General features: G+C 43.9%; 1 protein-coding gene and 1 long non-coding RNA gene across 2 annotated transcripts in view; one reads left to right on the top strand and one right to left on the bottom strand.

Annotated features, from left to right (window-relative positions):
* Positions 1–26,327, top strand: part of LOC137464283 (uncharacterized) — a 335,322-nt gene that overhangs the window by 13,084 nt on the left and 295,911 nt on the right. The gene's annotated exons all lie outside the window — the stretch shown is intronic.
* The window catches only part of LOC137464280 (Golgi phosphoprotein 3), a 118,660-nt gene that overhangs the window by 84,231 nt on the left and 8,102 nt on the right, over positions 1–26,327 (bottom strand). The window contains exon 2 of the mRNA XM_068175569.1: positions 1,159–1,290. Within this exon, the coding sequence (XP_068031670.1) occupies positions 1,159–1,290 (132 nt within the window). The remainder of the gene's footprint in view (positions 1–1,158; positions 1,291–26,327) is intronic.

The following is a 26,327-nucleotide window of genomic DNA, read 5'->3' as shown; positions in this document are numbered from 1 at the left end:
AAAGATATGGGAAAAAGAATAACAGTTCTTTGCTAGTAGGTATATGTATAACAAGGCAAACAAACAACAACAATGGCAGCAACAACAAACAAGAACAGAAACCCAACCATAGCCTTCTCTCAGCTGTCAAGCACTTTCCCCTTTGGTGTAGTTATGATCAGAGCTGGCAGGGGCACTGTTGGCTCCTGGCCAGGCAGCTGTGATAACGCTCATGTGGCTGCAGGGGGCACTGTGGTGCGAGCTCAGTTGCTTCTTTATGTGGGTAATGGTGGGCACAGCCAGTGGAAGATACTGAAAAGGGGCTTCCTTTACAATCTGACAGGGGCAGCCAGTCCAGGTGCCCCTCCAGATAGCGAAATTAGCTGTAACAGGAAGCTTGGAAGCAGCAAGCTGGAATGGCAGAGGCGAGCAGACCCTGGAGTGGCAAACAAAATGTAACCGAAACTCTGCAGCTGTAGCAGGAGCCACAGGGTGTCCCAGCAGGCAGGAGGTGAGGAGTTACAGCGTAGCAAAAACCCAGAGCAGTGGCAGAGAAAGGGTGGAGCTGGGCAGCAGCAGCCAGGCTCCCAAACGTGGTTGGGAGAGGCTCTCTTAGAGGGGGGAGGGGTACTGGGTTTTTCCCTGAGGCATCCGAATAGATGGTGAGGGCCCTTTCCAGTGAGGTAGGGTGTTAATAAGGTCCCAGTCCAATGGCTGCTCTTATGAGCAGAGCTTCACTCATGGTAGGAGAAGACAGCAGGAGATGGAACCATGCAGTGGTGGCGAATTCTTCCTACAGGGACCGCAGCTTGTCTCCCCTTCAATCCCGAGAGCAAGAGACAAGCCAAGCCCATCCCCTCACCCCCCAGCCAAAATCTCACAGCATCTCTGCCTTTCCCAAGAGAAAGCCCCCCAGCCAAGATAGTGCCTCCAGCTGCACTCCTCCCCCTCCCCCTTGGCTACATCTTTTGTCTCTCTTAAGCACTGGTCATTATTATCTCTTAGCTACAAATAGGACAAAATTCCATGACAGCAAGAAAAAAAAAGAAAAAATCCTAACCTTCAACACCCATATAAAGAAAAAAAAAAGGGTATTTGTTACAATCACCCTTAATTTATAGCTACTATATTGCCTGAAGCATGACACAAAAGTAAATGTGACCAGTTTCCTCCACTTACCTTTCTTGTCAATAGACTTTTACGCCTCATTCCGCAAGCCTCTAACTGAAGACGCCCTCGCAATGCCAATTCAATTAACATACAGCCACGCAATCCCGAGGAGATGCAATCATTCCAAAATGATGTGTAACCCTGTGAAGAATGAAAGGCAGTAAGATACTTCCATTTCCACCTGAAAGCAAATAGAAAATGAGGCTTACTGCATTCTCTAAATAGTTCTCTGGCCTTCATACACTAGCATCACTAGTCAACTACCATTTTAATACTGAAACATGAGAGAGAAAACAGACTCATCCCACTATTTGTTTTGACACTTGGTCTCTGCTCTTTAAAAAGAAGGGAAACTTCAGGAAAGAGATGCAAAACAAACCAGCAAGATATCAAGAACTGGGAGATATAAAGTGTAATTTATATGTAGTCAGAAGACCTCCATGGTCTGCAGGGGCACTGCTGCTTCACCATGGTCTTTAGCACAGGCTGCAAGGGAATCTGCTCCAGCATGTGGAGCACCTCCTCCCCTTCCTTCACCGACCTTGCAGTCTGCAGAATTGTTTCTCACATACTCTCACTCCTCTCTGGCAGCAATTTCTCTCATGAAGTTTCCTCCCCCCTTCTTAAATATGTTATCACAAAAGCGTTACCACCATTTCTAATTGGCTCAGCCTTGGCCAGCAGAGAGTCTGTCCTGAAGCCAGCTGACATTAGCTCTGCTGGACATAGAGGAATCTCTCAGCACTTCTCACAGAAGCCATCCCTGTAGTCCGCTGCTGCCAAAACCTGGCCACACAAACACAATACAGTTGTTCTAATATGGACTGCCAAACTTCAAGCTACATTTGTTGTATGAACCACACTACCACACTTTTTCAACTATATTTTTATATACAGTTTTGCCATAATGGGCAAAAAGTACTTCATAACAATGTTTAAGCCATTAACCATAACATTACAGTCTCTCAAAAGAGTAGCAACAGTTAAATATTAAAAAATATGCAAGAACAGTATCTAAGACAAAGCAAAATATTTCTAAGAAATTATTTGTTTTTTGAGAAATGACTATGAAAACACTTGTTACTGTTATAGATGAGTAAATGGTTGGCTCTCACAATTCAGGGGTAAACTTTATATGTAGGGTAAAAGAAGTTTTATAAATGTATAGTTATGTTACTGCAATATGCTCCCCCTAGTATGTGTTATCATGGGACAGTCTTGGTAATCCAGGGATTTGGGAAGGTTGGCTTGTTACTAAGGCAGCACCTGACTTCCTATCAGAATGTAAGAAAGTGACTTCTACCACTGGACAGCAAGGAAGGAGTTAACTGATAAGGCTCTAGGAGGGGCTAGAGATATAAAAGGTGAAGCATCCATCTTGAAGATGAGCCAGCCATGTGGTGGGCAGCCACAAAGGCAGTACCCAGGCCTGCTTTTCCTTATTTAGTCCTTCTGTTGCATTTTTGTTAAGGTTTAATAAACCCTTTAAATTTTTTAAGTGAGCAGTCTTTTCTCACATTACAATCCAGAAAGACTTTGTTATAAATAACTATGTAGTTGTTGTCTTTCACTATTATGTATTGGCTTTTGCAATTTATTATTAATCATAACGATTTTGATATAGTACAGTTTTTAATCACTTATAACGGCTTTTGATATAGTATAATTTGTCAGCTTTTTGTGGCCAATGCCCTGGCCCCTGTGTAGCTCATATCCTCAGAACATCATTTATGGGTGATATTTTAGTTTGTGGACAGTGTGATAAACATATATTATAGTTTTGGCTTTCCCAACTATTAAAGTGGATGCTATGTGTTGTGCATTATAATGTTAACTTTTGCAGAAGTAGCTGTAGTTGTGAAATAATAACTAATGCTTTTATTTTTGTAACTAACTGACAATAATGAAAATAACTCAGACATTTGTGAAATAGCTGATGTTGATTTAAAGTACTTGTGGTAAACTTACAATAATGGAAATAGCTAAAACCGTCTGCATGGTCAGATAACATTTAAGGAATGGATGTGATGAGGACCCCTGCTACTGACCCTTCGACTATCAATAACTATCACCTACTGAAACCACAGAACAGGGGGTCATTGTGAGGAAGTGACACGTGACCTTCAAAACCACATCCACGATTACTGCATGTACTCTAAAAAGGCGGGTCGGGGTTCAAACTAAGCTAAAGAATTCCTGGAACATGTAAACGAGTTCAAAGAAATGTTTGAATATATATTATCTTTATGTATATGTATTTGACCAATGCAATAGAAAAAGTATATGAGTTGCTATGGTTAGCCAATGTGCCTCCAGCCGTCACCAAGCAACCAGCACTGTTATTTTGGCCCTTATTATCCCTTATTAAACTTTTAAAAATTTTCTTTTTGCAAATAAAAGCTGCCAATGTATAGAGATATCAGATGCATACATCTGAAGTGTGCTAAACACAAACCACTCACTAAATCACAGAATTCACAGAATGACAAGGTTGGAAGAGACCTTAAAGATCATCGAGTCCAACCCATTCATTAACACCTCAACTAAACCATGGCACTGAGTGCCACATCCAGTCTTTTCTTAAACACATCCAGGGATGGTGACTCCACCACATCCCCGGGCAGACCATTCCAGAACCCTTTTTGTAAAAAACTTCTTCCTAATATCCAACCTATATTTCCCTTGACGCAGCTTGAGACTGTGTCCTCTGGTTCTGTCAGTTGCTGCCTGGAGAAAGAGACCAACCCCCACCTGACTACAACCACCTTTCAGGAAGTTGTAGAGAGCAATAAGGTCACCTCTGAGTCTCCTTTTCTCCAGGCTAAACAACCCCAGCTCTCTCAGTCATTCCTCATGGGGCTTGTGTTCCAAGCCCCTCACCAACCTAGTTGCCCTCCTCTGGACACACTCAAGCGTCTCAACATCCTTCCCAAAATGAGGGGCCCAGAGCTGGACACAGTACTCAAGGTGCAGCCTCAACAGTGCCAAGTATAGGGGAAGGATGACCTCCCTGGTCCTGCTGGCCACACTGTTCCCGATGCAAGCCAGGATGCCATTGGCCTTCTTGGCCACTAGGGCACACTGCTGGCTCATGTTCAGCTGGCTACCGACCAGTATACCCAGGTCCTTTACACCTGAGCACTATCCAGCCACACCGTCCTCAGCCTATAATGTTTCAGGGGGTTATTGTAGCCAAAATGCAGGACTTGGCACTTGGATTTATTAAACTTCATCCTGTTAGATTCAGCCCATCTATTCAACCGTTCCAAGTCTCTCTGAAGAGCCCTCCTACCCTCCAATAGATTGACACACAATCATAGCTTAGTGTCATCCGTAAACTTACTAATGAAAGACTCAATCCCCTCATCCATGTCATCAATAAAGACATTAAACAGAATTGGACCCAGCACAGACCCCTGAGGGACACCACTGGTGACTGGCCGCCAGCTGTATGCAGCACCGTTCACCACCACTCTCTGGGCCAGTTCTTAACCCAGCAAAGAGTGCACCTGTCCAAGCTGTGGGCTGCCAGCTTTTCCAGGAGTATGCTGTAGGAGACAGTGTCAAAGGCCTTGCTGAAGTCCAAATATACATCTACAGCCTTTCCTGCCTCCACAAGGCGGGTCACTTGGTCATAAAAGGAGATCAGGTTGGTCAAACAAGACCTACCCCTCCTAAACCCATGCTGGCTGGGTCTAATACCCTGGTCGTCCTGTAAGTTCTGTGTGATGGCACTCAATATAAACTGTTCCATAACCTTACCTGGTACAGAGGTCAGGCTAACCAGCCTATAATTCCCAGGATCCTCCTTCCCACCCTTTTTATGAATGGGCATCACATTGGCCAGCTTTCAGTAATCCGGAACCTCACCAGTGAGCCAGGACTGCTGGTAAATGATGGAGAGTGGCTTTGCAAGCTCATCTGCCAGCTCCCTCATCACCCTGGGATGGATCTCATCTGGTTCAATAGATTTATGAATGTCCAGGTGGCTCAGCAGTTCTCTGACTGCCTCCTCTTGGATAATGGGGGGACCATTCTGCTCCCTGATATCATCGAGACACCCAAAAGGACAGTTGTCCTGAAGGCAAGTCTTCTCACTAAAAACCAAGACAAAGAAGGCATTAAGCACCTCTGCCTTCTCCTCATCTGCAGTAACAAAGTTCCTTTCTACATCTAATAAAGAACAAAGGTCAGTCTTACTCTTCCTTTTACCATTAATATATTTATAAAAACATTTTTGTTATCCTTTACAAAAGTCACCATTTAAAATTCAAACTGTGCTTTAGCCTCCCTATTTTTTTTTCTACATACTCTAGCAGCCCTCTTAAATACTACCTGAGAAACCCGACCCTCCTTCCAAAGATAATACATCCTTTTTTTATCCCTGAGTTCCTCCAAAACCTCCTCGCCCATCCAGGCTGGATGTTTGCCTCGTCGACTTGTCTTACAGCACACAGGGACAGTCTGTCCCTGTGCCCTCAAGATCTCAATTTTGAAGCACGTCCACCCTTCCTGAACTCTTTTATTTTTAAGGACTACTTCCCAAGGAACTCTGAATAAGTGTCTTGAATAGGCCAAAGTTGGCCCTCCGAAAGTCCAATGTAAAAGTCTTATTAATGCTCCTCTAGACTTAACCAAATATTGTGAATTTTATAATTTCATGATCACTATGCCCCAAGAGGCCGCCAACCACCACATCTCCCACCAACCCATCATTATTTGCAAATAACAGATCTAACACAGTCCCTCCCCTGGTGGGCTCACCCACCAGTTGCGACAAAAAGTTGTCCTCCACAAACTCTAAAAATTTCATGGACTGCCTCTTTTCAACTGTACTGAGTTCCCAACAAATGTCTGGCAGGTTGAAATCGCCAACAAGAACAAGAGCAGATGATCCAGAAACATTCTCTAGATGCTTATAGAATGAATTGTCCACCACTTCTTCCTGGTTGGGTGGATAACAGACTCCCAGTAGGATGTCAGCCTTATTGGCCTTCCCCCTAATTCTTACCCATAGGCATTCAACTTTGTCATCATTAGTTTCAATACCTATGGTGTCCAAAGACTCCCTGTCCTGGATTGCAAGATAAGTGTGTATTCTATTTGCCATCTGTTAGAGGTGTGGCAGTTATCTTCTGTTAATTAGGCAGTTTTCTTTATCTCTTCCATACCAATCCTCCCTCTGGGAAATATGTTCTGTTAATGTGCCATTGAGTCTCACTGCATGACTGATGAAAAATTACATCATCCCATTGTGAGATGCTCTGCCCAGGGGGAGGAGCCAAGCATTCCTTCCTGGATATAATCTGAGATTTTGGGACACGAGGGCAGCCTTTTCTACTGGATTCCCAGAGGAGCAGCCCTTTCCCACTGGATTCCAAGGAAGACCAGGCCCATCTACACCACCACTGGATCTTCATAGAAAGACTACACCATTTTACAGGATCACTGCTTCAACAGAACCACATCTGTCACTCCAGGAGGACTGCCGCCACCATTTCAATTGGACTGCTACCAACACCCTGACCCACAGGGTGTCAGGTCATAATCTGACTCTGACAGTGTTGTTTTGTATTACTGCATTGTTTATTTTTTTCCCTTTTCTTCCCTAATAAAGAACTGTTATTCCTGCTCCCGTATCTTTGCCTGAGAGCCGCTTAATTTCAAAATTATAATAATTTGGAGGGAGGGGGTTTACATTTTCCATTTCAGAGGAGGCTCCTACCTTCCTTAAGCAGACACCTGTCTTTTCAAACCAAGACACTCCCTATTATAAAGGGCCACCCCTCCACCTCTTCTCCCTTTCTTATCTCTCCTGAAGATCTTGTAGCCATCCAGTGAAGCACTCCAGCCATGTGAGTCATTCCACCATGTTTCTGTGATGGCAATTACATCATAGCTCTGCTGTTGCACCATGGCCTCCAGCTCTTCTTGTTTATTGCCCATGCTGCGTGCATTAGTATACATGCAACTCAGCTGGGCTGCTGATTTCACTCCTATCTCAGGCTTACCACCCTTGGGCCTGCTTCCAGACAGCCCAACAGCATCCCCTTCAAACCTAGTTTAAAGCCCTCTCAACAAGTTCTGCCAGTTTACAAGCTAAAAACCTTCTACCCTTAACAGAGAGATGGAGCCCATCTGGTTCCAGTAGGCCAGGTGCTGTAAAAGTTGCCCCATGATCAAAGAATCCAAAATTCTGCCAATGGCACCAACCCTTGAGCCACTTATTGATAATGTGAGCTCTCCTGTTCCTTTCACTGTTTTTCTCAACCACCAAAGGGACTGAGGAAAAGACTACCTGTACCCCTGTCCTACCAACTACTTGTCCCAGTGCCCTAAAGTCCCTTTTAATTGCCCTGACACTCCTCTTTTCAATCTCATCACTGCCAGCCTGGAGTATCAGCAGTGGGTAATAATCAGAAGGCTGAATCAGCCCAGAAAGTCTCTCAGTAATATCCCGTGCCGTGCCCAGGCCCCAGGGAGGCAGCAGACCTCTCTGTGGGGTGGGTCCGGTCAACATATGGGGCCCTGTGTTCCCCTCAGAAGGGAATCACCCACCACAATTACCCTTCTTTCCTTTTTGATGTTAGAGGTAGTGATCCTTCTCACAGATTAATCGTATTGGGAGGGTCACTGTGCAGATAATTTTCTTCTAAATCATCTGTCTGACTCTCTAGATCCAGGGGTTCTTACCTATTCTGAAGTGGCACCTGGCTTGGGAGTGGGGGTCGGGAGGAATTTTTATTATTACCTCCTCAAGTAGGTACCCACTTCCATTCCCCTTGATCTACCAGGTGTCCTTCTATTGTCTGACAGTGAGAGGCATGGGAGTCCTCTGACTTTTGGTGGGCCTCCCTCAAGGATGGAAGGGCTGAACTCCACCAATCTATTTCCCTTTCACTTTCCCTGATACTCCTTAGTCTTTCAATTTCCTCTCTAAGCTCAGCCACCAGTGAAAGGAGATTGTTCACCTGTTCACACCACAGGCAGGTTTCCTCCACAACACCCCCTGAAACCACTATAAGCTCAAACATTTCACACAGGAATGGGTGTGAACAGACACATCTTTTTTGGAGGGTGCCATCTGATTGCATACACTCGTACTAACTACAGTTTTGGATCGCATACAAACCATTACTACCAGAAATGCTAAAACCTACCAACCAACAGAAACACCATGCACAACACACATGCATGTCATTAAATATAGATTTCTAGGAATATAATATAGATTATATAGATGACCAATACTTTGGAAAGTTATAAAAAAGCTCTGGATCTCTAGAAAGTAATTACTGAAATATGTCACAGACTTTTTTTTGAAGGCCATAAATAGAAGGTTGGAAAGGCATTTAAGAATTTGGATAAGTCAACTCAGAGCTGATATGAAAGTAGCTCTTACTCTCAAAGAAGTCAGCCATTCTGTAAATTAAGATTTTGGTTGGCACCAGACATTTCTTTGCCAAAAAACATGCAAGATGGTGTCCAATATATACAAAGACTCCTACACTCTACCATTTTCAATTAAATAGCCTCTTTGAATAAAAATAATTGTTTTAATCAGATAACACACAAGCAAACTTACAGCTGTGGCATGATAAATATATACTTCTTCCTAGGAGAAACATCACCAGAGTTACCCACCCAAAACCTGTTCTCAGGAAATTCCAAATTCTTCTTTTATGAAAGACACAAACAAAAAGACTTCAAAATTTAGTAATGAATGCAATTTCTGAAACGTCATTTAGAGACAGCAGAAATAAAATGTTTTAACCCTTTTTAGCCATGATAGTCCCATCAGAAAGGGAGATGGCCAGTCTGGAAAGAAACAGAAAGCCAAGATAGACAATTACAGCTCCTGAGGAGTCTGAAAGTCCTAGTTCTAAGGCAATATATCTGACAATCTATCAAGAAGACATGAAACTTCAGGGTTTCTCTGCTAGGAGGCACAAAGTATCTTAGAGAAAGCTTTCACTTCAGCAAAGAGTACATTCTGAAAATACACATAGCCTGTTTTCCCTTAGAAAATTATTTCAGAGGAAAAATTTCAGCCAGCTCATTTCAGAGGAAAAATTTCAGCCAGCTCTACTTGGATGTTGAAAGATAGAAAACACCGAGTTCCTGAATTGTGCTGGAGTTTGATTTTACTTTTATTAATTCTGCATGGATGGCATTCAAATACTGTGTCGATGTTAGCAATATAAAAGTTGTGAGACATAAAACTATTGTTTTGTTTATGCATAAACAACTAGTTAACTTTCCTAAACAATGGTTTCTTCCTTGCCATCTATTCTTTCTGATATGTGGCAGACTATTTTTATGATATGTTCTTGCATTTGGTTTGCATGGCAAGGTTAGGGTGGTGGGCTACAGGGGTGGCTTCTGTGAGAAGCTGCTGGAAGCTTCCCCCATGTCAGTTCCAGTCAGCTCCAACAGAGACCCACCGCTGGCCAAGGCCAAGTCAGTCACTGATGGTTGTAGCAACACCTCTGTGATAACATATTTAAGAAGGGGAAATAAGCTATTGTGGAGAAACAATTGCAGCCAGAGAAGAGCAGTGAGAATATGAGAGGAACAACTCTGCAGACACGAAAGTCTGTGAAAAAGGAGGTGGAGGAAGTGTTCCAGGTGCTGGAGCGGATTCCTCTGCAGCCCATGGTGAAGACCATGGAGACACAGGTTGCTCCCCTGCATCCCATGGAGGTCCGCAGGGGAGCAGAGATCCACCTGCAGCCCATACAGGACCCCACACTAGAGCAGGATGCCTGAAGAAGACTGTGACCCTGTGGGAAGCTTGCCCTGGAGCAAGATCATGGCAGAAAGAAGAGCTCCTGCTGGAGCAGGCTTGCTGGCAGGACTTGTGACCCTGTGGGGGAGCCCATGCTGGAGCAGCCTGTGCCTGAAGGATTGTACCCCATTAGAGGGACCCATGCTGGACCCTGTGGGAAGGACTCATGTTGGAGAAGTTTGTGAAGGACTGTTTTCTGTGGGAGGAACCCCATGCTGGAGCAGAAGAGTGTGAAGAGCCTCTTTTGGAATATTTTGCCTTAACCCTGAAATATTTCCCCCCAAAGCTCTCTCAAATCCGTGCTAGCCTTATAACTCCAGGGGGTTTCGGGGGTAAGTATTGCAGTTGGCCCCCAATGTGGATGTTTTATGAAATATTAAAAGCCCACGCAGAAGCTGGAGCCCTTAACTGAGGGTCTCAAAAGCTCTTTGGGAAGTTCAACTACCCTGTTACTTATTAGCTGCTTTTTGAGTGGCTGTAAGTGATGGGGGTGAGGTCGGGACCTTGCCAGCGCCTGAAGCAAGCCGACCCAGGGCAAGGACTCCTGACGCTGTGACGCACGACGACCACGATCCAATAGGAGCGGTAAGACCCCTCCGTGTTATCCCGGAAAAAAAAAAACCGCCTAGCTGGGAGGGGAAAGTTTTACCATTGCGACCGTGGAAACTGTGCCTGCCGGGGGCGCTAGGACCCAGCGCTGATAGTTTGTGTTACAAGCGGGCTTGTGTGTTTTTTTTCTGCCGGTCGGTGCTCCAGGGCGGGTGGAGCCGCCCTGAGCCGACACAGCCCGCGTTTCGGGGGTGGGGACGGCACGGGACAGGTACCTGAAGCCAGGAAGCAGGTAGGCGGTGGGACATCCCCCCGTGCCTCCAGGAGCCAAGAAAAATCAGCGGGAGCCGTGCTTCCCGGCGCCGCGGCTTCTTCCCCCCCCCCCCCCCCCCGGCTCCCTGTGCTCTCTGTGTCAGCGGGGATTCATGCAGCGTTGTGTCTAGACGTAGATATTGGACAAACAGCTTTTAAAACAGCAGTATCATGGACGCAAAGCTGTCTGTTCACCAAAAGAGTACATTAAAACACCTTAAAAATATTTTCATTAATGTTACGTTCCCAAATAAGCAACTAGTCTACTTTGTCTGTTGGCTGACAGTTGAATTACCAAATTATACCATTCAGGATATGAATTCTGTTTCATTTCGGGATCAAATTTGACAGTTACTAACCTTAAAAGTTGAAAATGGTGATCACAAAGCTTCTCTATTGTGAAAAATGCGTATTTTATGATTGGCTTTTTGCAAATATTAAATTGAATACTATATGTATTATGCTATATTGATTAGAAGTGCTGTATTAACATTTTAATAGTATGGTAAATGTAGTTTTGTAGTTAAAATAGAACCTATGTATGTGGTTTTTTTTTTTTTACTAGCTCAAGCAAGAGATGAGATAATCAAGAAACTCTTCACACAGAGATGGCAGTGATGGGGGCCCATAAAGAATTACTGCCTCATTATCGGAAAAGACAAACATTCTTCCACCTTCTCTCCGTCTTTATGGAACCACCAGGATTAAGAGGAAGAAGTTGACAAAAACCAGAAAAGTTCTTAATTTGCAAGGAATTTATGCATCATGTATGAGATATATGAATATGCAACAGGCTGTTGCTTTTAAAGGTTATTCCTTTTTTTCACAAGGTATGCTTATCGGGCTTAAGTGCCCGAGAGCATCCAGACGTCCGTAATTCTTTGCTTTTTATTGTCTTGTAATTGTCCTAACTCTAAATTTTCATTACTCTAATTGTATTACTATTTTTATAACTATTTTTTTATTATTAAACTTTTAAAAATTTAAAAACCAAGTGATTGGCGTTTTTCACAATTATGGTAGCAGAGGATGGTTGCTAACACCTCTATGCCGGTGCGTTAGGAGAGTCAGAGTGAGGGAGACGCGTCCTGCCCTGATTAGGCAGCCTCACTGTGCTCCCCTGGTGCTGCCGACAGATGCAGGTTACAATCCGATGGACAAAAGGAGACAATAAAACGAAGAAAAGGGAAAGGATTCCCTAAAACCGCAGTAATTAGCCCCTAAGACCAAAGTGTACACGAAGAACAAAGACCCAAGGACAAGGGATAGGTAAGTATTTGTTGGGTCGGGGTGGATAAGGGGGGATGAATGCATGTGAATGAGAGGCGGGCTGGTTACCCCAGACCTGCTAAGTGAGTGCAGTAGTCTCCCATGCTGCGTTTCTGTCTTTTTCGCTAGAAAAACGGCCAGTGAAGAGATGAAGCGAGTGATAAAAAGAGTGAGAGAATCCCCCTGGGGAAAACCGTGACTGGGTCTCAGGGAAAGAGTGGGACCCCTTGGGGGGGTAAAAAAAAAGGTAAAATAAAAGGTAAAAAGAGGGTTTTCTTGGCATAATTAATTGGAGGAAAAAAAATTTAAAAGGTAAAATGTGTGGGAGGGGCCCCTAAAAATTCTGCTTTGGACAACACAGCTAGATTGAGGGATATCCAAGAATACCAACACTGGCCAGCAACACCTAGTAGGTGAATTAAAAGGTATCTTCTTGTTGTGTATGCGAGGGTGGGTCCCGCACCAACAAGTCCCCACGGGTGGGAACTGAGGCAAAACCCGCAAAACTAGCCTTGTTCCCCTGGGCGTGAGGGGGAAGCTGTGACTCGCACCAAGTGTGAGTCGCATGCAGCCAGCCTCAAAGGTGAATTGGCACCAGAGGCAACCAAACTCAGGGCACTTCCCAGAGGCCTAGCGGTACTGAAGCCCAGAGAGGCTGCCCCCAAAGCAAGGATGGCTCAGTATCGTAGGACCTTTTAGCACCGCGGCTGCGCAAAGTAGTCGTCTAACCCATTCCCCCTGGGGGAGGGGGTGTGGGGAGTCCAGATTGGGCAAGGTACGGAGGTCCGAACCCCTGACTCTGAGGCTATCTCTAGGGAAGAGGGATAGCCAAACCTCGGGGAGGTGGAAGGGGTCAGGGTGGGGGGCTTACACCATTCACGATTCTCTGGCAACAGAAATCCCTTTGTGTAAGTCTAAGAGGTTTGCTAACGTTTCCTTCCTCTGTGCAATAAAATAAAGGGAAATGTAGAAGTATGAATGAACAGGCCTGAGGGTGTGGATGTGTGTGCGAAAGTAAGTGGAAAATAAAGGTGAGTAAATGGAAATTAGTGGAAGATATGCAATGCAGATTGTTTGTTTTTGAGCTAAATGTAGATGTGAGAGTGAGTGAAAAATAAAAGTAAGTGTGCACGAATGAAAGTATATGTAACAGTATTGTGAAGTCCAGAAGTATGAATGAACAGGCTTGAGGGCATGAATGTGAGTGAGAGTGAGCGAGAGATAAAGGTGAGTAAATGGAAATGAGTGGAAGATATGTAATGTAGATTGTTTATTTTGAGCTTTATTTCTTTGGAAGGAGGTGTATTATGTCGAATGGTTTGTGAGAGAAAGGTTTTTTTTGCATGGGTAGTTGAAAGAAGGTAGTATTCAGGTTGTCAGAGAAAGTGAGAAAAAAAAAAAAGGCATGGAATGAATAGATAAGATTTTGGGGGAAAAAAATGGGACAGAAAACCAGTAAAAAAGAAGAAAAAGGGGAAAAGGGAGTGGAACAAGAGGGAACCACACCACTCGCACTCGAGCCGCTTGTCCCGGGCCCTGGCTCGCCGCTTGTTTCAGCTCCATCTGAAACCCCAGACAATAAAGGAACTCCGAACCTTCTTAGGCATGGCAGGGTGGTGCTGGCTGTGGATTTATAATTATGGACTGCTTGTCAGACCTCTCTATGCTCTTATTGCCAATGGAAATAGAGGTCTCCAGTGGACAAAGGAAGCCACACAGGCCTTTCACCAGCTAAAGAGTGCCCTCATGTCAGCTCCAGCTTTGGGACTTCCAAATGAAAGTAAACCATTCTTTCTATTTTCCCCTGAAAAACAGAGAATTGCCTGGGAATATTGATTCAGGTCTTGGGTCCATATCGGAGGGCAATTGCTTACTTTTCCAAGCAACTAGATGCAACGGCCAAAGGATGGCCAGGTTGCCTCAGAGCTGTAGCAGCAGTCGTGCTGAATATTCAAGAAGCACGCAAGTTTACCCTGGGACAGAAAATGACTGTACTAGAGTCCCACACAGTGTCCACAGTACTGGAAGTAAAGGGTGGCCACTGGCTCTCACCACAGAAGTTCCTGAAATACCAGGCCATCCTGGTAGAACAAGATGATGTAGAGATGTAAGTAATATTATCAACCCAGCTTACTTTCTCAGTGGAAATCAAGGAGAAGCAGTACAGCACAATTACCTGGAGACTACTGAAGCTACTTACTCCAGCCGCGCAGACTTTAAAGGACACTCCTTTGGACAATACAGAGACCTGGTTCACTGACGGGAGTAGCTACGTTGCCAGTGGAAAGCGACATACTGGATATGCAGTCACTACCTGCAAAGAGGTAATAGAATCTGGACCCTTACCAACAGGCACCTCTGTGCAGAAGGCCGAGATAATTGCACTGACCTGTGCCTTAGAAATGGCAAAAGGAAAGAGAATAATCCTCTATACAGACTCGAGGTATGCATTCGGAGTTGTGCACGCACATGGAGCTGTCTGGAGAGAGAGGGGACTGCTGACCCCACAAGGAAAAAACATGAAACATGCGCAAGAGATAATCCGGCTGCTGGAAGCAGTTCAGATGCCTGAAAAGGTATCAATTATGCATATTAAGGCACACCAGAGAGTGAGCTCAGAATTGGAGGAAGAAATAAGGTATAGATGATGTTCACCCCGATGATATTGTGATTTGCATTGTCATCTATTCTGCCTTGCAGCAATTTAAGGAAGTGGATCATGTACCCTCGGATGCACCATTATCCTTTCTGAGAATGATGATTTGGAACGCCAAGACCCGTTTGATCCAGGGCCAGTCGATCCTGACCAAAAACCAGATTTATACCCTCCTCTGACCCCAGTATGCATTATGGCAGCCACCACTCCTAGTGCAGAAGAAATATTACAGACAGCACACCGAAAAGCAGCTGCAACCATTTCACCCACTCATCCTCCTCCCTATGCCACATCTCACCTTGTTAATGATCATCAGGACATGTTACCTGCTGAACCTGAGCCAAAATGGTTTATACACAGCTGCCGCAGAAGAGTTTACAAGAGGGAGATACTGAATTTTTTACAAGCTATGCCTGTAATACATTGCAATCAAAACCCACATCATGAACAGTTGTCCTTTGAAATGGTTAAAGAACTAAGGAAATCAGTGAAGGAAAAGAGCTTGCATTTCTCCTTTACTGTGAATTTAATAGATGCTATAGCTGAATTGCATACCATGCTACCAGTGGACTGGAAATCTCTTTTTAAAACTGTTTTAACAGGGGGCAATACTCTGTGTGGTGGATGGAATTCGTAGATTTGGCTCAAACCCAGGCATTAAATACTGGTAATCAAAATGTGCCACTTAATATTACATCACCCCAGCTCTCAGGAACCGGCATGTATGCCACTGCCTGTGCCAAGCTGCAATTACAACCCCAGGTATGGGACCAAAGCACAACTATTACACTGTGTGCTCTAAGGAAAGTACCTGATACAAAAAACTTAGAGCCAGGATTTGCGGCCATTCATCAGGGTGCCCAGGAACCATATATCTCCTTCATCCACCAACTGCAATCAGTGGTCAGGTGGCAAATTGAAATGCAAGCAGCAGCCAATGCTGTTTTAAAATCCCTCACTTATGAAAATGCTAATAATGCCTGTAAAAAAGCCCTAGATTCAATACACAACTGTGCCGATGTTGAACTTGGTGATTACATCAAAGCATGTGATAATATCAGCTCAGAACAATATAAAGCAGAACTAATTGCTACCAGCAATTGCAGGCAGCTAAAGTAGCTGTTAAGTGCTTTGCATGTGGAGATGAGGGGCATATTTGGAAACAATGCCCAAAGGGACAGAAAACTAGTAAAAAGACAAATAAACCCTGTCCTCACTGCAAAAAAGGCCTTCATTGGAGTAACCAATGCCACTATAAGTTTGACAAGGATGGCAACGCACTCCAAAAGCAGGGAAACTTGAACAGGGGCATGCAGGCTGGTGCACCTCAACCCAATGGGGCCCAATTCAGCCAACTCCCAATGCAAACTCAGGTCTGGCAAGGGGCATCCTAGGCTCTGCCGGCCTGGACTTGGCCATCAACTCTACAACAGTCTTAAAAGACACTTCTGTCCATCTATTACCTACTGCTGGTTTTGGCCCACTACCATTTTAAACTCATGCTTTATTATTGGGTCATTCTTCTACCACTCAAACGGGACTGTTTATTTTACTGGGAATTATTGATGCAGATTATAGAGGGGAAATCAAAATTATGGCTTGGACTCCTAACCCCCCTTGCACTGTGCCTGAAGGAACATGCTTGGCACAACTCATACCACTGCTAGCAATTGCGTGTCCAGTGCCAATACTGCAGCGGCAACAAAACAATGGGAACTTTGGAAGCACAGGTGTTCCTCAGATCTTTTGGTCCAAAGTAATTGGAACACAACAGCCATTACCTGCCAAATAGATTCTTAAGTCTTTTACAGGATTGGGTGATACCGGAGCCAATGTATACATCATAGCGTGGAAGGACTGGCCTCCTGACTGGCCCTTGGCACCCTCTACAGTGATTGCCACTGGAATCGGCGGACATCAGATACCGTGGCAATTGGCCAAAGAACTACACATCGTTGGACCAGAAGGCAAGACAGCCACCTTGCAAGAGTATGTACTCTCAATCCCAGGCACTCTGTGGTGCCAGATCTACTGACTCAATGGGGCTTGATCATTTCAACACATTGTTGATTGGGGCCACTGACAAAATGCCGCTCCTGAAACTTACCTGGCTTACTGATAAGCCTATATGGAAAGACCAGTGGCCCTTAAGAGGCAAGCGACTTCACCAAACCTGAATCCTTGTACAAGAACAACTACAACTGGGTCACATAGTCCCCTCCACCAGCCCAAGGAATACTCCTATTTTCGTTATTCCTAAGACATTGGGAAAGTGGAGACTTTTACAGGATCTCAGGGCAGTCAATGCAGTTATGTCACCTATGGGGTCATTACAACCAGGAATACCTAACCCCACAATGACTCCTGAACACTGGGAATTGGCAATAATTGATTTAAAAGACTGGTTTTTCACAATTCCTTTACATCCTGACGATGCACCTAAATTTACCTTTTCTTTACCATCTGTCAATCATGAAACCCTCATGAAATGACACCACTGGGTTGTCCTACCCCAGGGTATGAAAAACAGTCCAACTATTTGTCAGTTTGTCATTCATTCAGCAATACAGCCAATATGGCATAAATATCCATCTGTTTTGCTGTATCACTATATGGACAATATTTTAGCTGCCTCTGACAGCGCAACACTATTGGGTGATTGCCTTGCAGCTTTAAAAATAACACTCACCAGCAGAGGTCAGTGCATAGCCACAGACAAAATTCAAACAGAAGCCCCTTAGAAATACTTGGGCTTAAAACTGCTTGAAACAAGAGTCACTCCACAGCCAGTACCTTTGAAAATTAACATACGCATGTTGAATTACTTGCAAAAGTTACTGGGAACCATTAATTGGATTCGCCCTTTGTTGGGAATTACAACAGAAGAATTATCTCCTTTATTTCAATTGTTAAAAGGGGACCCAGACCTCTCTTGCCCTAGGCAGTTGACAAAAACTGCCCAAAAGGCTTTAGAGACTCTAAGTGATAAAATCAACAAGTCCTTTACCACATGTTGAAACCCAGATTTGCCTTTTCAGCTGTTCCTGATTTTGCAATCTTTCCAATCTTATGCTCTTATGGGACAATGTGATGTGCAAGAACGTCATCTCTGGTTGCTAGAATGGATTTTCTTGCCACACACCATTTCAAAAAATATAACAACTCAACTTGAAATTATTATTCGAATGCTGTTGAAACAGAGTGGAAATTTAACAGGGTAGAAATCCATTTGGATTTAGATGAAATGTGCCACTTTGAATTATTAGTAGCTTGCTAGCATAGGTAAAATATGCTGTTTAGTCTGCTAGCTCTGCTGCGCTCGTAAAAACTGCCTCAGCCGAGGAGAAAGAATGTGAATGTCCAAGCTGAAGAGATAAAAGAGCTTAAACTTTGAAACAAAGAAAAAAAACCCAAAGCTGATTCTGCAAGAGACAGACAAAGTGACCAGAGAGTCCTCTGTACAAAGACTGTTCTCTGTACAAGGACTAATTGCAAGTTGTAACGCAAAACCAGTAAAATGAATATGGATGAACCTATTGTGAAGCTCTATGCATATGTACTAGTAAGGGAATAAAAAAGGATCAGGAGTTCTCAGGGGTGCGCATGTTCTTTAAGGGGGGACAATCCCCACATGCATCCACTGCTGTAATAAACATACCGGCTTTACAACTTTTACAAGTTGTGGAGTTAGGTTTTTTTTCCGCAAATCACTGTTGATGGGACAACTCTGATGTCAGAGCCTAACAGGATATGATCTGGCAATGATACATCTCCCTATTACTGCGGCAGAATTAGAGAATCTTTTCAGGGAATCACTGTCATTTCAAATTGCCCTTGCAGACTACAATGGACAGTTTATTCACACGATGCCTCGACATGCACTGTTGCAGTCCTTCAAAGAACTTCCCTTCCAACCAAGATGTCTATAGTCAAAAACAACTATTCCTGATGCAAAAACTGTTTTCACTGATAGATCAGGAAAAACACACAAAGCTGTGACCCTGTGGAAAAATTAGACAGGACAATGGGAACACTCAAAAACTTTCCAACCTGGATCTACCCAGCTAGTCGAACTGGCAGCTGTGTTAGAAGCATTTTGTCTTTTTTCACAAGAACCTATTGTCTCTGGCTCTCTTTATGTTACAGGAATTGTCAAGAGAATAGAACATTCATTCCTGAAGGAAGTCTCTAACAAAGATCTTTTCGTGTTATTAACCACTCTGTATAACCTTTTACTTCACAGGTCTCATGAATACTACATCCTGCACCTTAGGTCACATACCACTCTGCCTGGACATATAGCAGAAGGTAATGCAAGAGCAGATGCTCTTGCTATGGCAGTCACTATGCTACAAAAATTAGGGCAGGCAAAACTTTCTTATTATTTCTATCATCAAAATGCCTGAGCACTGGCAAAAAAAATTGGCTTAACCTTGCCATAAGCTCGAGATATAGTGAATGCTTGTTCACAATGCCAGCAAACTTTTTCCTTACCGCAAGCGTTAGGTACAAACCCATGAGGGTTAAAACCTAATGATATTTGGCAAAGAGATGTTACCCACATAGCAAGTTTTGGGATTTTTAAATATGTGCATGTTTCCATTGATACTTTTTCAGGTTTCATAGTAGCAACAGCTCACAAAGGTGAAAAATCAAGAGATGCCACCCGACATTGGCTGCATGCCTTTGCTACTATGGGCATTCCTCAACACATAAAAACAAACAATGGACCTGCATATATATCTCGAAAAATATGAGATTTTTTTCCACACTTGAAGGATCAAACACGTTACAGGTATTGCGCACTCTCCAACGGGCCAAGTCATAGTGAAGAGGGCACATTGCACATTGAAAAACATGCTACTGAAACAAAAAAGGGGGAATCCCATAGGCATGCTCCCTCAGGAGCAGCTTGATAAAGCAACCTATGTTTTAAATTTTTTTAATCTTTCCACTAGGGATGACCTCACTGCACATCAAAGGCACCCAGGTCAGACAACTGATAGAGAAGGAGTTCACCCAGAAGTTACATACAAGAATGTACACAGTGGTGAGTGGAAAGGTCCAGTTCCACTGTTAGCTTGGGGAAGAGGTTATGGATGTGGTTTTTTGCCCATAGGACCATATTGGATTACAGTGAGATACATCAAAACCAGCCAAGGATGACAACAATGAGTCTTGTCGTCTTTCTTCTGCTATACTGCAGAAGAATATGGTGGAAGGAACAATCTACTGGGCACACATTTTCAACACACTGCTGTTTCAGCCTCTGACCGGATGGGATCCAGAACCTCCCCTCAGCAACAATAGAACAGAATGGGTAGGAGGAACTTGGCTTCCTTCCCTAGATCAGGATGTTGTAAATATGTATGCTACCAATGCTTCTTATGTTACTAGTTTACCGCCTATTTACTTTATGTGGAATCAAACGAGTACCTTTTCACCTTTACCTTGTACCAATTTTTCTATGCAATTGCACTTGATATACAAATCCTCAGGAAAAAATTTGACTGCTATTACATCACTGACCATTCTGTTCATCTCCAACAATCCTGTGGATGCCACTCCACCTCATTATCCCAAATGTTGTTTTAGGTCCATTTCCAATTTACGACATTTGGAATGGACATCATGTTTAGGACAACATCTATAACAACAGTTCTTACAGTATGGGAAAATAATTGACTGGGGACCACACAGTATCCTTAGAGAAAAGGGAACAAATAAAACCATCCTTCCCTTCTAAAAGTCAAACCACAGCATTGTTTGGCATGATGGTGGAATGGCCAGACCATTGATTCAATATTATCTAGGTAGTAATCAATCACATGTTCATAAGCATCTGTGGAAAATGCTGTTACCTGCCTTTGGTAATACCATATACTAGGTGAACTTGTTCAAGAGTGCCACCCTAACAAATTTGACAGTGCTAAAGAAACAATCACTAATGACTTGTACTTTGCACGCATATGTTTTTGCTTTAGGTAATGATTTTTCAAGTGATTATAGGAATGGCTTGTATTTTCTGTATGCTAATTCTTTTGTTTTTAAATCGTGTAACCAATGAAGATATGAATAACTTCTCTGTCCTTCTTACATTTAAGAGAAGACCAGAAATTTGGGTACTTGTAAATCTGACTAGGGCTTGGGAAGGACAAACAGACTCTCATAATTGGCTCGACTATTCCAGGAGGAAATCCAAAAGAGTAAGAAGCGAGTTCGCAAATTTCTCAGTTGGCTGATCTTTGCCATCATTTCTGCTGTAATAGTTTTAACTGCAGCCTCTGCAGCTGTTGCAGCTTTAACTAATCCCATTCAAACTGCCCACACTGTGGGACAAGCTCTAACCAATATTATGAAAGAGTTACAAACAGGAGAGCAAATTGACAAGGAAATAATGACCAGATTAGATGCCTTAAAAAGTGCTCTTTTGTGGATTGGCGAAAGAGTTGAGGCTCAAAAAACACACATATCTTTACATTGCAATTGGGAACACATACATAACTCTTTATGTGTCACTCCTTGTCCATGGAATGAAATGGAACAAAATTAGGAAACAATCAAAAACCACCTCCAAGGAGCCTTTGATAAAGCCCTAATACAAGCTATCCACTCACTTCACACTCAATTAAAAGATCAACTCAGAGATGTGCAAACTCTGGAGAAGCAAAAGGTGCTGACAGACTTAAAAAATGATCTTACTAGGTTAAATCTGAAAAACTGGTTTTCAGGAATAAATTTATGAGTTTGGGGTTTTATTAGATTGGGTTGTCTGGCAGTGATATCTTTTTAAATTTTCTGTCTAGTCCTTTCCAACATATTCAGAGCCGTTAAAGGTACACAAAAACAAGCCATGGTTGCACTTGCTTTGTACATGACCCAAAAAAATAGAAAAGGGGGAATTGTTGGAGTAACGGGTGTTGGTGTAAGGAAAGAGTTAAACAGAGAGCAGCAGCAGCAATGCCAGCAGCAGCAGCAGCATATCTCTGGACAGCTGTACCTGAGACAGAACTGGACAAACTAGTTTCTACTTCTACATCAACATAGAACTATACACTCTTCATCCTCCTTTACCATGGCTTTGGAGGGAACACTGGAAAATGTCAAGAGGACAGATTTCTTGTAGAACTGTGATTACATCTGTAAGCTGTAACCAAAAAGAAAGCTCTTAGGAGTAAAGATATATATACTGATGCTTCTGAATAAAATCTCAGATTCACTCTCTCTCTGCTGGTGGGTCTCATCCCTTCATGTATCACAGACTGCAAGCATATAAAGCATCTTAAACTCTAGTGAGAGCCAATTAAAAGTCTTTTCACCAGAAAAACTAAACATACTCATAAGAAGTTGAGGAAAAATGCAAACAATGGAAAATAATGATGGAAGAGAAAAAGGAAAACCTTCACTGCAACATTCATTGATGACAGATTAGAACGTCTGGATTGAGTGGCCAGGTTTTGGGAGAGGGGGGGGCTACAGGGGTGGCTTCTCTGAGAAGCTGCTGGAAGCTTCCTTCATGTCTGACAGAGCCAATGCCAGCCAGCTCCAATACAAATCTGCCACTGGCCAAGGCCAAGCCCATCAGAGGTGGTAGCAATGCCTGTATGATAACATATTTAAGAAGGTGAAAAAATTATTGCACAGAATTAATTGCATCCAGAGAAGAGCAGAGTGAGTGTATGAGAAAGGAACAACTCTGCAGACACCAAGGTCAGTGAAGAAAGAAGGGGAGGAGGTGCTACAGGTACAAGAGCTGAGATTCCCCTGCAGCCTGTTGTGAAGACCATGGTGAAGCAGCTGTGCCCCTGTAGCCCACGGAGGACCATGGGGATGCAGAGATCCACCTGCAGCCCATGGAGGAGACCCATGCCAGAGCAGATGGATGCCTGAAGGAGACTGTGACCCCATGGAAAGCCCGTGCTGGAGCAGGGTGCTGGCTGGACTTGTGACCCTGTGCAGGACCCATGCTGGAGCAGGCTGTGCCTGAAGGATGGTGCTGTGGAAGGAGACCGATGTTAGAGCAGTTCATCAAGAACTGTAGTTCGTGGAAATGACTCATGTTGGAGAAGCTAATGGAGGACTGCTTCCCACGGAAGGGATGGCACGCTGGAGCAGGGGAAGTACCTTATCACTCTCTACAACTCCCTGAAAGGAGGTTGTAGCCAGGTGAGGGTCAGTCTCTTCTCCTCAGGCAACCAGCAACAGGACAAGAGAATACAATCTTCAGCTGTGCCTGGGGAAGTTTAGCTTTGACATTAGGAAGACATTCTTCAGAGAAAGAGTAATTGATCATCAGAATGGGCTGCCCAGGGAGGTGGTACAGTCACTGTTCCTAGAAGGTGTTTAAGAAAAGACTGAATATGGCACTTAGTGCCATGGTCTAGTTGACAAGGTGGTGTTAGGTCATAGGTTGGACTTGGTGATCTCAAAGGTCTTTTCCAGCCTAGTTAATTCTACGATTCTGTGACTCCTCTCCCTGAAGAGGAAGCAGAGACAGAAACAACAGATTATGAACTGACTGTAACCCCCATTCCCTGTCTCCCTGTACTGCTGGGGTGGGAGGAGGTAGAGAATCAGGAATAAAGTTAAGCCCAGGAAGGATGGAGAAGTTGGGGCAAGGGGTTTTTAAGATGTGTTTTACTTCTCATTATCCTGCTCTGATTTTATTGGTAATAAATTGCATTAATATCCCCAAGTCCCAGCTGGTGCAGTATTGTTGACAGTGCACTGTTGTGGTAGCGATCACTACCTGTTGTTCTTCAACCCTCAGCAGTCCAATAGCAGAAGGGTCCTCTGAGAGACCAGGCAAGGTATTCAGCTGTCTAATTCCCTCTGTCTCTACAACAGCTATCCCAAAAGCCCAATGGTGCCCTTTTGGGTCCTTGAAATACCCTCTCCTGAGGTAATCTATGCCATAGATGCCTGAGGCCTCTGGGCCAGTCACAATAGAGTGCTTTTGCCATTTGTTCCCAGTCAGGCTCACTTTGGCTTCCAGTACAGTCAGCTCTTGGTATCCCTCTGTCACCGCAGAAACAGAGATGGATTCTGCCCCTATATATCTCAATGGCATCAGGGTACATTGTGTGACAGTGTCAACTAAAGCCTTATACTCTTATGGGTCTGATGTGCCAGACCATCAGGTCCACACAGTCTAGTAGATCCGATTGTCCCTTTCCTCCACCTGGATGGAGGCAGGACCCCTCTATTCCTGGTCATAGTACTCATTACTCACTTCTTGTAAATATGACCTGGAGGTCCCTTCAAGAGAATCAGAAGTAACATCAGCCCTTCTATTTTGTCTGAGGACCTGCCCACTGGAAACTGAAGCAGCATTTATCCTTTAAGAATTTCCTGCAGTGGTTGTTCTTCCTTTCAACTCACATATCCATGCTCCTAGGGCACAGGTGGGTTTTCCATCCCACTTCCTCATACCCTCTCCATGGTCATGCAGGTAAAAATCACAGGTTACCTTGTTGTGTGAATCCTCTCTTGAGCAGGAAGTCACTTGCTCCCAATAGCAGAGACATTGGTCTGTACTGGCAAGGCATGGGACATTTCCTCTTTAAATTGCTGGAGGTCCTTGGACAGTCTTTCCATGGACGAGACACAGGCCCAAAGGGGAAAAGAGAGACTTTCTTTATATTGCTGGAGTTGGACAACCAAATTATCCACCGTTTGGTCTTCTTTCCATGACATCACTGCCTATGAGTTAGCATATGATGATAGTGTGTTCTGCTCCACAGGAACTTCCACCACATGGTTTGTGTACACTGGACTTCATCTGGATCTATAGGGGACTGCTCATTACTTGAATCCTTATAGAGTATGTCCAACACAGTTAATTCTCTCAAGTACCAGGTACCTTTCTTCATGGTGTTCCACTTGCCTTGGTGCACTGATAGATTGTCCTGGAAAAGATACTTTTCCCTCACACTTGACAGGAGTTGCCTCCAGAGGCTGAAGATTTCTATCTTTTTCCCAAACCCCTTGTCAATGTCTGCATCCCTGGACAGGGATCCCAGTTGCTTGGCTTTATTACCATATAGTTTCCAACTGTGGGCTACACTATCCCAACATCAGAGCAGCCAGGTCACCAGGGGCTCACCCAGATGGCAGTTGAAATCTTTTCACATATCTTGCAGCTTACTCAGGAATAAGGATTGGGTGATTTTCTTTGGCCCTGCCTCTTCCTCCTGTTGTGAGGGCCCTATTTCCTCCTCATCACTTACTACATGAACTGATTTCGTCTTGGATTTCTTCTTCTCTATAGGAGCGACTGCTGCCGGCATGGGTTGTCCCTCTGGTTCAGTTGTAGTTTGAGTGGACACAGTGCCTGTTGATCTGCTTTCCTTCCTCTCCCCCTGAGGGTGCCATCTAATGACAAGCAGTGTCCAATAAGTAGTAGCCAGGGCCCAGCACACTGCAATAAGTTGCCTCTCTCTGGAACTGCCACAGTGATTTTCTTTAAAATATTCTTCCACTTTATCAGGGTTCTGTATTTTTTCAGGGGTGAACCTCCAAACCATTGGAGCAGAATAATCCTTCAAAAGCTGGCCCATTTCCTCTCACATTCCATGCCACTCATGACTATCCACCCTTGGAGCAGATCTCTGAAAAACCTCCCTAAGAAATCTTTCTTGACTCTAAACACAGCATGGACCACACTGAGGATACCTGGCAGACTTAGCAACAAGAACATGCTTTCCTTAACATCCAGAGGGAATTCAAAATTCTCAAAAGCTGCTGTAACAGGCCTGAAAAAGGAAAAGGGAGTGAAAAGCTGGGGAAAATCATCCTCCCCTGTTCCCCCACACACTGGGAACAATTATTAAAGAATTCCCAGAGGTAGCACCTGAAGTAAGGGCAGAAGAACAACACTGAATACATATCACAATGACCCCCATTGCCCTTGATGTTATCATGTCATAAACTGATATCCCACAGTACAGCAACAAAGTAATCCTGTTTCCTCTCCCTGCTCTGAAAAAGAGCACCATGAGGAGCACATACAGGAATATATACAGGGTTAGGTACCATACCCACATGAACACATCAATCAACATTGTGACCAGTGGCTCCGTACCTAATACAACAAATGCTTAGATCAAATTTGTTTTCCAACCCACACTGGCTTGCTCACTCACTCTCCACTCTCCCCCCCAGAGAAGAATTGGAGACATAAAAAGGCAAAGATCACAGGTTGAGATAAGAACAATTTACCAGAAACAGCAAGGAGATTAGAAAACCAACAGTAACAGCAACAATACTAATAGCAGAGTGTACAAGATAGCTGAATGATTCACACACGATTGTTCACTGGGGAACCTGGACTGCACACTCCACACACCCTGGCCAAATCGGAAGGGTACCCACCCCACTCCTTCCCCCCTGCAAATGGCATGAGGTGGTATTAAATAACCTGAAGGACCTGGCTGTGTTCATCCTGGCTGCTGCAAAAATTAACTGCGTCCTGGCCAGAACCAGGGCAGTAACTTACAAGTGCTTAAAAGAATATCAGGAACAGAAAGATATGCAAAAAGCTTGATAGTTTAATTTCCTATTGTGATGAATAAATCCTGTAACATCCACAAATAGTAAAAGACC

This window comes from Anomalospiza imberbis, chromosome W, assembly GCF_031753505.1.
Source record: "Anomalospiza imberbis isolate Cuckoo-Finch-1a 21T00152 chromosome W, ASM3175350v1, whole genome shotgun sequence".
NCBI classification, from domain to species: domain Eukaryota; kingdom Metazoa; phylum Chordata; class Aves; order Passeriformes; family Viduidae; genus Anomalospiza; species Anomalospiza imberbis.
Note: the sequence above shows the minus strand (reverse complement) of the source record. Positions and strands in the feature narration are given on the sequence as shown.